The 15,908-nt window shown below is 41.8% G+C and overlaps 1 protein-coding gene across 1 annotated transcript in view; it reads right to left on the bottom strand.

Moving 5' to 3' along the window:
* Nucleotides 1-6,381: 6,381 nt before the first annotated feature.
* pbx1b (pre-B-cell leukemia homeobox 1b) overlaps nt 6,382-15,908 on the bottom strand; it is a 91,050-nt gene continuing 81,523 nt past the window's right edge. The window contains exons 4-9 of the mRNA XM_038999642.1: nt 13,705-13,895; nt 12,371-12,506; nt 11,030-11,189; nt 10,056-10,168; nt 9,510-9,599; nt 6,382-6,569 (exon numbers count right to left, since the gene is read on the bottom strand). Coding sequence (XP_038855570.1) covers nt 6,477-6,569; nt 9,510-9,599; nt 10,056-10,168; nt 11,030-11,189; nt 12,371-12,506; nt 13,705-13,895 — 783 coding nt within the window. The 3' untranslated portion in view covers nt 6,382-6,476. The remainder of the gene's footprint in view (nt 6,570-9,509; nt 9,600-10,055; nt 10,169-11,029; nt 11,190-12,370; nt 12,507-13,704; nt 13,896-15,908) is intronic.

The following is a 15,908-nucleotide window of genomic DNA, read 5'->3' as shown; positions in this document are numbered from 1 at the left end:
TCAGCAGTTCCTGCAAGAGGAAGGCATTGATGCTATGGACTGGCCAGACCGTTCCCCAGACCTGAATCCAATTGAACACATCTGGGACATCATGTCTCGCTCCATTCACCAACGCCTCGTTGCACCACAGACTGTCCAGGAGTTGCCGGATGCTTTAGTCCAGGCCTGGGAGGAGATGACTCAGGAGACCATCCGCCACCTCATCAGGAGCATGCCCAGGCGTTGTAGGGAGGTCATACAGGCACGTGGAGGCCACACACACTACTGAGCCTCATTTTGACTTGTTTTAAGGACATTACATCAAAGTTGGATCAGCCTGTAGTGTGGTTTTCCACTTTAATTTTGAGTGTGACTCCAAATCCAGACCTCCATGGGTTGATAAATTTGATTTCCATTGATCATTTTTGTGTGATTTTGTTGTCAGCACATTCAACTATGTAAAGAAAAAAGTATTTAATAAGAATATTTCATTCATTCAGATCTAGGATGTGTTATTTTAGTGTTCCCTTTATTTTTTTGAGCAGTGTATGTCCCTGATCATCTAGAGAGGATAATGTTTAGCATTTCTCAGTTTGTTTTGGATTTATATTCCAAGATGGGTTGTCTTTGGCTTTGAATTCTCTTGAAAGAATGTCTTTGGGCACAGTTTTCGAGGGAAATATAGGCTACATTTTTTGGAAGAAGATGATAAGGTCCATATCTGGCTCATTAAGAAAGCTTTAGGCTAACATTATAAAGCAACATTTTAGCCTACAACATCAAACTCCCACACTAGAAAATGGACCATATCTCCCAAATGTAAAATTATTACACGGTTTAAGACATGAAAGACCATGATGACACACTGATTTGTAAAATCGTTTCGAACATGTCTCCTTTATGAAACTTCCAGCACCAGAGGATCAGAAGAATTCATTACAGATCTGTGGGTGGCAATGCAAAGGTAAGAAGAAACGCAAGCATTCCTTCCAACAACATTTTGCTCAAGTGACTTTGCCACACTGAAAACCAATACAAATAGACACACACTTAGACCAGAGTTCCATCCATTTCAGTCCAGTCTATTCAAGAGGTAAACATTTGAATTTCACTTTACTTCCTGAATTGAAGTGGCATTGACCCCAACCCTCCCTCAGTCGAGACTGCGGTATCTCCCTCACCATGAGGTGTCGATCCTCCATCTCCAACTGCCTATCATCATTCCCTGCCCAGTAGGACCCAGAGAGAGGTCCTTCCCTTAGCGATCTCTTCGAATGAGGGAATGAGGGAATGAGGGACCTCCATAATCTCCTGCCCCCCAGGACCACAACCCTTCAGCCCCTGCAATCAGACCACAGCCCCTCAGACCCTGCCATGTCTCTGCTTCCATAGCCATTCCCTCAGGCTTGCATTGCAGCCCTTTATATGGTGTATGATGGTTATTGTATTCCTACAGTGTATGTGTATTGTGCTGGCAGGTATTGGTTTTCTTTATGAACACTGAATAACACTAAACTTGATATGGGGGGTGTACATTGTGCATTGTGTTGCCATTGATACGGTGTGGGCATTGGCAAGGGATTTGTGTGCAACATGCATTAGGTTGAAAGTATAGATATGACATAAGCTATGTATTAGTACTGAGACAGTTTATGCTCAACACATGTCTGTTATTGGATACTATAGCAGAAAACAAACACAAAATCAAGCACAAATGAAAAATATGGATTGTGAGGGACTACAAATAGTGGCCAGCAATAAACACCACCACTTTGGTTGGCATCGTTCTTCTTCCTAACTTAATTTGTTTCTCAGACACCGGTCCCTGGCTGCTGACCTTTCAAAAAGACACTTCTAAAACAGCCAATATGACAAAAACAATTTATGTTTGAGAAGTCATTTATTCATGAAGTGCAGCTGGAAAAGGGAGTATGTATTGATAGAACTAGAGAAATGCCAGAGCTTTTTAAAATATATGTCCCTTTAATTTGCCCAACTACAAGACATAGAACAAGCGGCTTCCCCTTGTAGATCAATATTGACATACTAAATACCACCTAAAAACCAAAGCATGTTAAAGGGATTATGCTTATTGCATATTTATAAGAAAAATATAACCCATTACCACAGAATATATAATATTGTTACATACACTGTGTAGAGTGCTGTGCATCCCCAATTGCTCTGTGCATTCAGTAGGATAGCTTACAGTACAGTGAATTCACAACAAGTGTTTGAATGGGCAGCAAGGAACAGGCGAAACTCATTAACCAGGTTGTTTTGCTGATGATTAAAGCACTTGAATAGTAAGTGCAACTGATTTTCTACTCAGTATGGGATTTATGCCTTTTCAAGAGAGCAGCGTACAGTAATTAAACTCACAATACCTTTTTGGTTTGTAAAGCCATGGTGAATATATTAAAGCATACAGTACACATCCAACAGTTCCTCTCTTTCATCCTCCTAACAGAGCCTAGAAGAAACCCTTTGATAGAAACAAGGAGACATCCCCATGTAATTATATTTGATCATGTTTGCATATGTCACTCCCACAGTCTCTGTCACGCTCTGTGATTTGGCTGCTCTCTGATCGTTTTGGAAACCCTTCCTAGTTCCTTATCCCCCCCCCTCCTCCCCTCTGCTATGTGTGGGAGGTAGGAGGTAGGAGGGGGAACCGGGGGCGTCTGTCTGCTTGCTGTAAGCACACAGCTTTCACTCACTTAGAAAACTGAGAAAATGTCCCCTTCACACCCTCTCCAGCTCACCCCAGCTCTGACGTTATGTCAACAGTGAGAAAATGCCCCCAATGCTTAAGCATGTTTTTGAAGTGTGATGTGCGATCCTATCCAGAGGTGAAGGACTGACAAGTCTGAGACGTGTAAACTTGTGTCCTACAGTAACTTATGACCCTGACCCTGTTACTGAAGTCTTATATGTCTTAAATTCACAATCTTTGATTTGTTTTTCAGTCAACTGCATCCCCACTACTTGGTTTTGTTATAAAGCTAAGGGACAGGGCTGAATAAATTAATTTAATGTATGGAAATCTCCATAGTATGTGTGTGACAAGGAAAACCAATGAGAACAATACAAAAGTATGCAACAAAAGAAACAATTTATTTGGAATATGCATTACCAGTACAAAGAAAGAGACCATAAAACCTACACCTTGTTAGCTATTTTTTTCTCCACAGAAAACATGTTTTAAATCGGAATTAAAAAGACAATAGTTTTGCGGTTTCCAATGTTATACTTTTTTTTTTTTTTTTTTTTTTTTACATATGCAGAGAGATCTTAAAATGTCAAACCTGTCAAGAAAAGGATCCATGATTTCACTCTGAAATCTTTATAAAAAATAAGTAACATTCAAAAACACTGCAGTACGGTATTTTATTAAAGAACAAAAGACATGCCACAAAGAAAACATTTGATGTTTTACAAATTGTTCAGTTTCTTCTTTCTTTTTTATAGTTATTTTTTCTCTCCCTTTTATATCCAAAAACTAAAAGCATCATTACATGAAGCTTTCAATAATAATGATGATACTGGAAAGTCAATGTGAAAAGTAGAGTAACTTTTACTTATTTTACGGCCAACGCATCACAAAAGCTATTGTTCTGCTTGCCACATGGCTAAAATCTGTATCGAAAGGCCAGGACACCACTCAAACATACTCCACTCATAGTGTACCTATGTGTTGTCCGTCAACTGGACTGTCAGATGTGGGAGCAAATTAAGCCATTTGTAGTTATCAAAAAAATAACAAGATTTTGCTTCACTCATCATAGTACACTTCCACGTCTCCAAAAAGTACATCAAATATAAAATGTAGTTTGTGAAAGAAGAGCTTAGTTCTGTGATATGCAGTCTATGGTGGATTCAGCTGTGTGGTACTATAGTTATCTATACAGATGTTGGTTATGATTTTAAATACTATATAATGTATATCTATTACCATGGATTTAGTTGGGCTAAAAACACTGTCGTGAGACAGTGTTCACACAAACTTTTCACATCACCTTTAATTAACAAGACAGTACCCATTTTAGAAGCAAGCTTTTGTGTCGATGCTTTAGAAAGTACAAAGTGAACCAGTGAGTGGATTATATCCGTAATGTGAAAGGAACTCTGTCCTACTGTCTGTCTGTCTCGGTCAAACATTTACTGTAGCTGCTTTGTTTTAAAATGGATACTGTCCAATTCCCCAAAAAACGCTAAACAAGAATAAAGGTGTACATCTACATACATAGAGCATTCTTGGGCTAATTCACATTATGCTAGCAAGAAAATAAAATAGAATGTACTGTAAGTCCTGTAACCAAGCAAAAGAAAAGTAAAACAGTAGCCAAATGTATTTATTCACAACATGAGGACATAAAAATATATCCAAACATCTTAGTCTTAGTCTTTTCCATTTCATTCCTATAAACAAACACTACCGTGTTCGGACTGCATTTTGGTGTTTTGAGTACAGAAAGAGTACCTGAACATTCCTATGAGATGTTCGTGGAGTACTTCAGTTAATACACAATTTTACAAAACAAACAAAGTCGAGTTGGTCAAGCTGATCCCAATGTATAGAGCTGATGTTTCTGCAGTTATTTTTTGGTATCTACGTAATAGTATGGTGGATATGTTGAAATGCCCAAGAAAGCAATGTGTATTTGTGTGTACATAAATACTGTAGCTAAAATCAAATACAACAAAATTATACATCTAATTTCAGATTATTTATTTTTTATTTGCGTAACTTAGACTGACGCCATATGCTAGGAGGATGCTGAAACATAAGAGTGAATAGAGACCAACCTTGATAACCAAAATGTAAAAACAGGATGATATGAGTGATGAGGTTGAATGGAGAAATTCAAACTGGGTGACAATAATAAATGGACAGAAATATACTACTGAGAAATAGGAAATAAAAGAGCTAACTAGCACCAAAAACACCAAACAAAGACTGTAATTTTGAGAGATATTTCATCATGTGTAGTCGTGTCTTCAATTACTACAACATTATACCACAAAATCAGAATTAAAATCTACATTAAAATGCCTTTTTTTGCACTTAAACAAGTGATTTTGGTTACCAGCAGTATTTGGCTATTACGATAACACTGATGCACAGTGATGGTGATAATGGTAGTGTATGTATGTGTACAGTATGCATACACACCATATGTTCCGTATATGTAGACTGTATAGAATAGAGTACAACTATCATTCATGTGTGTTCTCTGTACTGTGTTCTTCTCTTTGACAAATATAAGTGTTACCCAGGGTAATCACTGTAAGTCACTGTGCTTAAAGACATATTGGCTTATTATAATTGATGCTAATGTACTCATTGATTAAGTGTTCTGGGTAGATTTTAAACTGCAGGTCAATGGTCTCTGGATGCAGTGCACACAACAAACAATATTTCAAGAGCGGTGAATTTATTAGAATTCCAGTAGCTAGAATCCCCACAATCCATTCCCTTCTGACCTTCCAGACAGTCTCTTCCATTTATTCTGGAGCACACTGTTACTCTCATAATGTTTGCTTATGCATTGGTTATCACTCATGCTATGCTGCATTCAGTATAAGCAGAAAACATAGGCTACCATTCTTGCAGTAAAAATGTTTAATGTCTTATTGGCCAATGTAGAAGCTCTGAAACGGAATGCTTAAAATGAGGAGGAAAGGTTGAATCTCCTTTTCAAAGCACCCTGTTGATACTCTGCTAACATGAAATGTAATTAAATACAGTGATGAACCCTTTTTCGATATGAAATGTCAGAGGGATGTTTTATTTACAAGCACAATTCATATTATACAAATTCATCTCCTGTGTTGAACTTTGGCACTGGACAATTTTAATAGAATTTATTTTATGTTGTGAATTAAGTAATTATGTAGGGTGAAACTTGTTACAAAGGCAAAACTGTCCTTAAAAACAAGCCTTGAGACAGGACAAGAGGAGATTGAGAGCTACTGTCAATACCAGTAATTACAACAACAAAAAACAAAGCTTATTTAGAAGATGTCCCATTGTTGTTGTTGTTTTCTTGTTATTTTCAATAGAGGTAGTGTGAAAAGCATTTAAATCTACAAGATACGGGCCATACTGTATATACGTGTTGTAACTGTTTGCCTACTGTGTTATAAGTCAGATGATCACACAATGAGGCAACATGGATAAATGGCGAAGAAAACTGTACAAACAGACAGTGAGGGGGTTGTAGATAGGTGGAAGAAAAGAGCCCTACTCGGGCTACTGACTGACTGACTGTGTCATGGTTGGTTGTAAAGAACTGTCTGGTGGTGGTGATGGTGTTTCATTCTGTAGTCCCCACCCGTAGAGAGAGGTCTCCTGCCCTGTGACGAGTCTAGTGTGTCACCTCCAGTCCTGATGGTGGGGGGGGGGGGGGGGGGGCTGGCTGGGAAACTGGCAGGATGATCGAGGGTGGAGGTTAGGGCTGTCTGGACGGTGGTGGAGGAGAAGGGTGGAGGGATCAGTTGGACGTGTCCGAGTGAACACTTCCGGGTCCTTCTGTGGGTGATGTCACTGATGAGGGGGTGGTAGCATCCTGCCAGCCTCCGTTTGCCTGAGAGAGAGACAGGAGAGACAGAATGGAGGGAGGAAGTATGAGCCCAGGCATAAAAGACACTAATTATACCCTATGTCTTTGCTTCTTATTTTTTCTCTTCTCTTTCAGAGTACATATTCATTATACAGTTCAATTAGTTTATAATATCATCTTATCTGCAGTACTGAATGCCATATCTGTGAAGTCCTGGGGACACGTGTAGTAGGTACGGTATGAGCTTTACTAATGCTAGAACGACCTCAAAACAACAACAACCAACATTCCACTAAAGCCTCAAGCCAAATCTGTATTGGACGAAGATCTGATTCACTCAAATTACAGTAACCTAGACCTCGTATTTCAGAACAGAATTGTCACAAAAATTGTACTTGTTTAAAGCAACTGAAAATTCTGTAAATCACATATATGTACCTCTCAGATCACATGCAGTGTGCTCAAATTTCTATAATGAAGACAATTTTGTCTTCACTTCAAAACCAATACTGCATTCTTGTATCACTGGGGTTGAGATAAATGCCTGTTACATTCAACGACACACATAATAATAACAGTGACAATGTCTGAAAAGGACCTTAAAACAAAAGTCACAAAACAGTCATAAGAGGAATCAATGGTCGCCAATTGTGACATTGAATGAAAACACAATGAGGGACGCGTAAGCCATTTCCAATCCCGGAGACAGGCCTGCTAAAGAGCATTGAGATATTAATAGCAAATTTCATGCCATCAGAAAAACTGGAAATGGTCCTTGACAGCCTTTCATTTCAAAGCCTGTTATTTTAGCCAGAAGAAAGTCTGTAATCAAAAATGGAGGAAAAAGAAATGTCTTCAAATGTCTGACTTTGGTGACACTCTCTCTGTCTATTTCCAAACTGTAATTACTGTTCTTGTCTACCACAAAACCCATTATGTAACTGCTCAGTCATTATCAACACAGAGAGAGGGGAGTCTTTTCATCGTTTCACAGATAGGACATACTGCCGATCTCTCTCTCTCTCTCTCTCTCTCTCTCTTTCTCTCTCTCTCTCTCTCTCTCTTCTCTCTCTCTCTCTCTCTCTCCTTATCCATCTGTAAAGCTGGACGAGCATAAAGTTTGATACACTGTTTCTAAGGTGACAGCTTTCCTGGGCTTTGCTTTTGTGAATAGGTTCGATACTGAGGTAAATGTGTAATTTTCAACTTCATATTCATCTATTCATCTCCAGCACCACCCCAACATCAACATATGTGAAAATGGCACGTTTCTAAGTTTTGTATTAAAAAAAGATAGTGGAAGATAAGTGTTTCCAATGACATCATCGGTGTGCATCGTGTGATTTTAGCCAATTATGAGCAGGCATTGCCTACCAATTGGTTGATGATATCATTGGAAACACTTATCTTCCTCTCTCTTTTACTACGAAACATAGAAACGTGTCATTTTCACATACTGTATGTTGACGTTGGGGTGGTGCTGGAGATGATGAACATAAGCTAATTGTGAAATTTCCCTTTGACACAAATACTATTGCAGTAAAATGCTGCAGAGAGGCAAGGAAATAAAACTAGTCAACCCCACTCTAGAATTCTAAAATGTATAAATCATTTCTGTAAGATATGATTACAGTTATTATATCTCCCCAAATCCTACATTAAAAATGGGGAACCATATTTGTATGTGATATTTTTGTTCGAAAAAAATGAAAGGATAACAACGTAAGCCTAGTCTGCTGTTACATTTTTATTTCAAAAATCAGATAACACGATATCCTTCTCGTATTACGCAGTAAGAGGGTTCTTTAAAAGCTATGAAAGTGTGTAGAAAAAAATAGAATATTGTGTCATTTTAGGACGTGGTACAGCAAGCAGGGGTCCAAGGATAACGATATCCATGAGGTCAGAGTGCTGTCTGAGAACAAGGCTTGAACACGTTAGTAGTGCTCTCTCAGGGTTATCACAGCCTGTTCCGTGGGAGGGAGATGAGCGTAGAGTGGAGAGCAAGCCAGGAAAGGAGGGGGGATTTGAATACACACTACATACCCCACTTTTGTTTTACAGGAGGCATTTCATCTCATTATCATATGGCCATTGAGGCACGACGGGAGAGGAAGCCAGAAGCCTAGCCGCGTGGCTGTGTGTGCCTGTGACCGTCCTCTCTCTCGTCGTAGCTCTCACCGACCCACACTGCCGCGGCTCGCTGTCAGGGCCATTAGTGTGGCGGGAGCATGATCTGAGCAATGCGCTTGGATTGCTGTCCCAAGTCCACACTCCGCTCTCCTTGTGTCTGTCTTATTGATTTTCCCTTTTACGACACGGCTTGTCGCTGTGAATTTCCCTGCTGTTTGCAGCCGCCAGCTAACCTCCCCCCTTCCTCCCCTCCTCTCCTCTGCCCTCACCCAAAACACACACACACTCCCCCAAACCCAAACCCCCCCATCCCCTAAAAAATAAGAAAGAAATATAACATGGTGGAAATACGCCCCCATGTTATGCCCCTCAGTGCTCTGTCGAGGGGCTAGCAGTTTGGCTAGTTTTATTTTTAGTGTGACTCTACTCTGGGGTTGTTCTGATAGGGTTTTAACGGGGCCTCTGGATCCACAGTGATGATTAGGATCAGGTGGTCGGTGAGGGCGTTGGGGGGTGTCCGATCCACGCGTCAAAGGATGTGTCACCTGTTTGTGCCATTCCTGCACGGCCGCGATTGGCTGCAGGTGCTACGGGAGAGCTGATTGGACGTGACAGGCTCAGGCGGCCGCTCCGAGTGTGTGTGTGTGTGGCCGGCCCCACGCCGTTCTGGCGTTCTGCCCGTGGCGTGACCGATACAGAAGCAATCAACTAGGTGACTGTGGTGGAGCTGAGACAAGTCCTACTAAGTGGCATTCTGAGCCCTATGGCTTTAAAATAATTGGTAGGGGGAAGAGAAAGCGGGGAAAAAACGTGTGTTTTTTTTCTCCTTACATTGATGCCCTGCGGACTGTACATCTGGCTGGCTGTGAGGCCCTCACTGTATCCGCCTGTCTGACTGATAACATGGCGAAGGGTATCCACCTGAAACACAACAGAGGAACACAAACAAAGCAAGGTCAGAGCACAGAAGATAAACAAGACTAACACTGTAAGACAAAGACAAGAAGGAGCGTGATACACAGTACAGGCAGAGACAACACACAGGAAATACATCCAGCCATGGACAATATGAAGCAAGATAACCCAAAAATGTTATTACGTGTTTAGAAGACTGTCGAAAGGATGAAATTAGTGAGAGCTGCAGAGAGCACTGAATTACTTTCATTGTTACACTCGCTGTAATGTTTTAGTATGGTGGAAGAAGATACCTTGAAAACCCTATGGTGTGGCGCTATTAGGAGCCCATAGTGATGTAGACACTGGAGGAGTACTGAGATGCCTGTGGTGCGTTTAGGATAGATTACAAGGCCTATTCTTAGGGAGGTGGATCTGTTCCTATAGTAGTATCTTCTGCACTGCTTAGTTATAGGGCCCTACCTGTGACTGCACGTTGGCTCCCACCTGAGCCCCTTGGTACGAGTCCCCATTGAGAGACTGCACGCTCATGAACAAGTCACCGGAGTTTGACATGTTAAAAGATCCAGCAGAACCTGGAAGAGGAGAGAGGGAGCACTGGAATCACAGAGCAGCGAGAAAGAGGAGCAAGCAGAGCAGAATTCAGCCACTTGGCCCCGTCCAGGTTTAGACCCGGAGAAGCACCATGCAAAGTGTCAGCAGGCAAACAAATGCAGTTAGCGCTGGACGCAGGGGTGGGCAATTCCAGTCCTCAAGGGCCTGATTGGTGTCACAGTTTTGCCCCTAGCCCCAGCTAACACACCTGACTCCAATAATCACCTAATCATGAGCTTCAGTTTAGAATGCAATTTGATTAAATCAGCTGTGTTTGCTAGGGATGGAGGGAAAGTGTGACACCAATCAGGCCCTCGAGGACTGGAGTTGCCCACCCCTGCGAGAGAAAAAGTTAGAAATAGAGCTAGTGTTAGGGTTAGGGCCAGAGCGAGCAGACAGGTTAGAGAGTGGCAGCATAGAGCTGAGGGAACGGTGAGTCGAATACAGTCGTCAGATGTGTTGTTGTTGTGACTATTTGTCAACATGAAAGTAGAATGGTAGTAGGACTCTACAGTCAAAGTATCATGAATGATATGTTATGTGTTTCTGTAAAACTGTTATTCATGGTCAACAAGATTAAATGAATCAGTAAATTCAATTGGTACAAGAAAATGTAAATGTTCTGTATTGAGATAAAGTACAATAAAAGGTGTGTTAATTGAAAAGAAGACAACAGCTAAGAAAGTATTAGGAGACTTGACATGGGGCCCTGGTATCCTACTCTTGGACAAAGCATTTTCCCTTTTTTTCTTTTGACTTGAGCATAGAAAAATGCCCTTGACTGATATAGAGTGCATTCAGAGCCTTCCAAATAACCCATTGGTATTATTCTTTAGTCTCACCTGCAGAATTTGGAGTGGAGGGCGAGTTAGCCTGGCTCCCGTGTGAGGATACGTTGGTCGCGTTCACAGCAGTTTTGGCAGCGTACATGTTGGCTTCTTCCTGGAACTTTCCAATGTTTTTCTTGTATCTGATTCTTTTATTTCCGAACCAGTTGGAAACCTGTACAAACAACGTGCAACTTGTAAATGCTTACACAATGTTAATGTTACACAAATAAATGTCCCACTTTTTTACTGAGCAAATTCTGAGTGTGAAATCAGAATCAGAATGAGCACTGCATCCATGGCCCTCCACTGGCATATCCTATCCGACACTGAAGAAAGACTTTGTTTGAGTCCCAAATGGCATCCTATACCCTTTATAGTGCACTACTTTTAACCGGAGCCCTATAGGCCCTGGTCAAAGGTAGTGCAGTATATAGGGAATAGGGTGCCACTTGGAACACAGACTTTTGAGGTAGTAGTGAGTACTACCACTCGCTATGTAGACCAGTACTGTGAATCCACATTAGTGGCAGAAGGGAATGATTGCCAGTAACAGTCTCATTATGTCAGTATGACTGCAGCTATCATCAGAGCTCACGCTAGCACCAATCAGTCAACATCCACTATCTAACACCCATTACAGCTAATGGACTCCCCGATGAAGCTACCAGGATAAGCCAGGTAGCGCTAATGATAAACAACATTAAAATCAAAAACGAAATCAATCCTGTTGCTGAGTTTGAACGAATGCAGAGAGAAGGTAGGTAAACATATTATTCTATCATAGACCCAGGAACACAGAGGTCGAGTCCCAAATGGAACTCTATTCTCTATGGGACCTGGTCAAAAAGGGCTCTGGTCAAAAGTAGTGGACTACATAAGGAAAAGGGTGCCATTTGGGGCATAGACAGATGCTCAACTAATCATTCAGACCCTGAAGCACGTTGTTTTCATCAAACAACGCCCAGATGCATCCTCAAAATAATTTTGCATAAACTTAATGAAACCGTTTGAGGAGATGATGGATGAGAAACACATAACATAACTGCTGTTCACCTTGGTATTGTTGGTGCATTCTTAATTACATTATCAATCATCATATTACACTATCAATTTAGTCCCTGTGATGAAGCCTATGAATTAAGAAAATAATGTAATGCTCACATCTTAAAGGCCCAGTGCAGTCAAAAAACAGATTTTCCAGTTTTGTATGTATATTTCCACACAATGAGGTTGGAATAATACTGTGAAATTGTGAAAATGATTATAATGGCCTTCCACATGATCCACTACTGCCTCTAGTCCTGTTCTACGTGTACTGTGGCCTTCCTGAAGACAGGTGGCACTGTACTGTACCTGTGAAACTGTGATGGAGCACTTCTTGGCCAGCTCTTCCTTGGCCTCTTCACTAGGGTAGGGGTTAGACAGGTGCGAGTAGAAGTACTCATTCAGGATCTCTGTCGCCTGTTTGTTGAAGTTCCGTCTTTTCCGTCTACAAGGAGAATGATAGAAATTGGTTAGTTAGGACCGGAATAAACACTATGTAAAATAGATACAGTTAATACCGTCCGGTCAAAGCATATACAAATCTGAAGCCTACATAGAGGAAATGTGTCAAAGCCACTTGTGGTAATACAGGCAAAACTGGGGCACCTCATACAGTAACAACACAACTACCACCCAATTCGATCCAATACCTTCCATACAACTGCCACCCCATTTCAATACAGCTGCCTAAGCTGGTACGAAATATGTTTTCTTTGCGGAGGTTCACTAATAGAACAACGCCTGCAAATCCTGACAAACAACAGAACACTGGCCTTCCTTATTAAAGGCTAGAAAACGTGCCGTAAGCACGCGCTGATCCCGGTTCAGTTCACTGACCCCTCCATCTCTTCCTCCTTCTCCATCTCCACCCTCTATCAGGTTATGTCTGCATGTGCCACATCTCATGAGAGGGCTTTACATAAGCTAGGTCGGGAACCCTGTAAAATGCGTGCCTCCATGCATCGCATCGATTGACTGGTGAAAGAGATTTGTGCTGAAATCTTCGTCCCGCACTCCAAAAGCCTGCTTGAGAATATGTAAATGTGCACAGCATGGTGCTAGGGAAGGCTGCAGATTAATCAGTAAAGATGAGAATGGTAGGGAGGCAGTGACTCTCTCTCTCTCTCTCACTCACTCACTCTCTAACTGAAAGCCCTTCCCTTCTTCCCCTGCCTCCCTCCCTGCACCACGGCCACAATCATTTGCAGAAGAATAGGGGGGAGCTTTGTAAGACGAGCCCAAGCCTAATTTAAATGTTATGCTTCCGACTCCGACTCAGAGTGAGATTTATCCTCAGAGAAATGTATGCAAATCCAAAACATGCATCAAAAGGAACAAGGGATTATATTAAAAAAGGGAAATATTTAGCGTTATGGAGCCTGGAGAGAGGAGATAATTGTCAGTGGCCAAGTAGCAAGGCTGTATGTGCTGGTTGAAATGGCACCAATAGATGTGCCGTAGGTAGGCTCAAAACTAGAATAACATGCTGTCAACATGACTGTAAAAGCACCTGATGTGAATAATGCAGTTACATGTATGGAAATACTGTAGCTAGCTATGCAAGTCAACAAAAACATTGCAGTGGTACAGTGACTTTGCACACGGTAATTTGTACAGCTGTAGGCACACACACAGACACACACCTGGCGTCGAGGAAGCGTGAGCGCAGGATCATGACGGCTTCGCAGGTGCTCTGTTTGAGCTGCATCTGGATGGAGCTGAACTTGCGGTGGATGATCCCCACCATGCGTTCTATCTCCTTGGGAGAGATGGGCCGTGTGCGACTCTGCTCCCTCAGCAGGTTCATCACATGGGTAGTAAACTCGTTACAAGCCTGCAGAGGGGGGGAAACAGACAAAGAGAGAGGTGATCAGATAGATAGAGCAATCTAGTTTGTTACATTTACATTTGAGTCATTTAGCAGACACTCTTGTCCCGAGTGACATCAGTTTCTTCTATCTAGACTGTCAAAAGAAATGTTGTTGGTGAGAGTTTTCATAGCAGCCTCACCATGATGATGGTGATATACTATATGGCTATTGACAGGCTGGGTGGTGTCCTCTAGCATTGGATTAATGCAGTGTTTGCATACAGTGCAAAAATATACTGTATGGTATTCTACATCAGTCAAGGTCATGCACAAAGACAGAAAGGAAAAATTTGATGCAAATTAAGAGGTGTTTAATGTATGTAGTTCTGGGGAATGCTTCCATGTTGTGAAGCCAAGAGGGAATATAAGTGGTGATATTTTTCATATTAAACAGAAGTGGCAATGGCAACTGTAAGTCTCGTTTTTCAGAAAGGAGACATGGAGAAATGACAGCTGCTGGTCCCTGCTGACGAGCAGCAAACCTTCTCTTCTTACCGCAGTCGAGTCGCAGCTGAGCGGGTTGAGAGATTAACATGCCATGATGATACACTCACCCTCCTGTGTGGCACTAGGCGTGAGCCTGACATGATATTACAGTATGCCTCTGTCTCTCTCCCTCTCTGTCTCTCTCCCTCTCTGTCTCTCTCCCTCTCTGTCTCTCTCCCTCTCTGTCTCTCTCCCTCTCTGTCTCTCTCCCTCTCTGTCTCTCTCCCTCTCTGTCTCTCTCCCTCTCTGTCTCTCTCCCTCTGTGTCTCTCTCCCTCTCTGTCTCTCTCCCTCTGTGTCTCTCTCCCTCTGTGTCTCTCTCCCTCTCTGTCTCTCTCCCTCTCTGTCTCTCTCCCTCTCTGTCTCTCTCCCTCTCTGTCTCTCTCCCTCTCTGTCTCTCTCCCTCTGTCTCTCTCCCTCTGTCTCTCTCCCTCTGTCTCTCTCCCTCTGTCTCTCTCCCTGTCTTTTTCTCTTTCTCGATAACTCTTTCTTGTTCTCCCTCTCCCTCTTTCCCTGTCGTGTCTTGTTCTCTTTCTCCTTCTAATTCTCCCCCTCACTCTCTCTCTCCCCGTCACTCTACAATATGTCTGTCATATTCACACTCATCTCAAAGGGCCTTTATTGACATGAAAGCAATAGTTATCAAAGCAGAAGTATGTGAATGAAGAGAGACAGTAACAAGACAAAGTACAACAATACAAAAATGTCTGTACAACGGATGTAAATGACAGTGAATAGGTGGTGATGATATGAGAGGTAAGGTGCAGAGTAGTCATGCGGTTGGTGTCATACAGTGATGCATGTGGATGACAGTGAAGCCATCTGGCACAGCCCCAGATAGACTATAGACATAATGTCATCATAACAACATTGGTTAACACACACACACACACACACACACACACACACACACACACACACACACACACACACACACACACACACACACACACACACACACACACACACACACACACACACACACACACACACACACACACACACACACACACACACACACACACACACAGAAATGTATATCCTGGTTCATGTGTATGTGGGCCTTGTCTGAAACAAAATACATGCAAACATGGTATAGTGCAATGTACTGATTATGATGCTACTGGAAGCATCTAAAGCAAGCAGACATAGCATCAATTACAAATAAACGTATAGAAATAAATAAATATATAGAAAAATAATAAAGAAAAAAAAACCTGTTAAACCACGAATAAATTGTGGTGATAAATGATAAGTGAGTTATAGTATTTTTTTTCTCCGTAAGCAACACTACGGCTTTAAAAGACTGGGTTGCCATCCAGTTCCTAATCGTGATCCTGACAGTGAAGGTCTGTTCCCTATCACTGAGATTGTAAGGGAGGGAAGCGTGGTATAAAATGCTGGGTTTAGAAAACTCTGGGTTGTAAATAAAAACACTGGAGCCAAGTTCACATTGGATTCGCGAATAGATTTAGTTACTAACCCAGCTTTA

This window comes from Salvelinus namaycush, chromosome 8, assembly GCF_016432855.1.
Source record: "Salvelinus namaycush isolate Seneca chromosome 8, SaNama_1.0, whole genome shotgun sequence".
Taxonomy (NCBI): Eukaryota; Metazoa; Chordata; class Actinopteri; order Salmoniformes; family Salmonidae; genus Salvelinus; species Salvelinus namaycush.
This window is presented reverse-complemented; position numbering and strand designations above follow the sequence as displayed.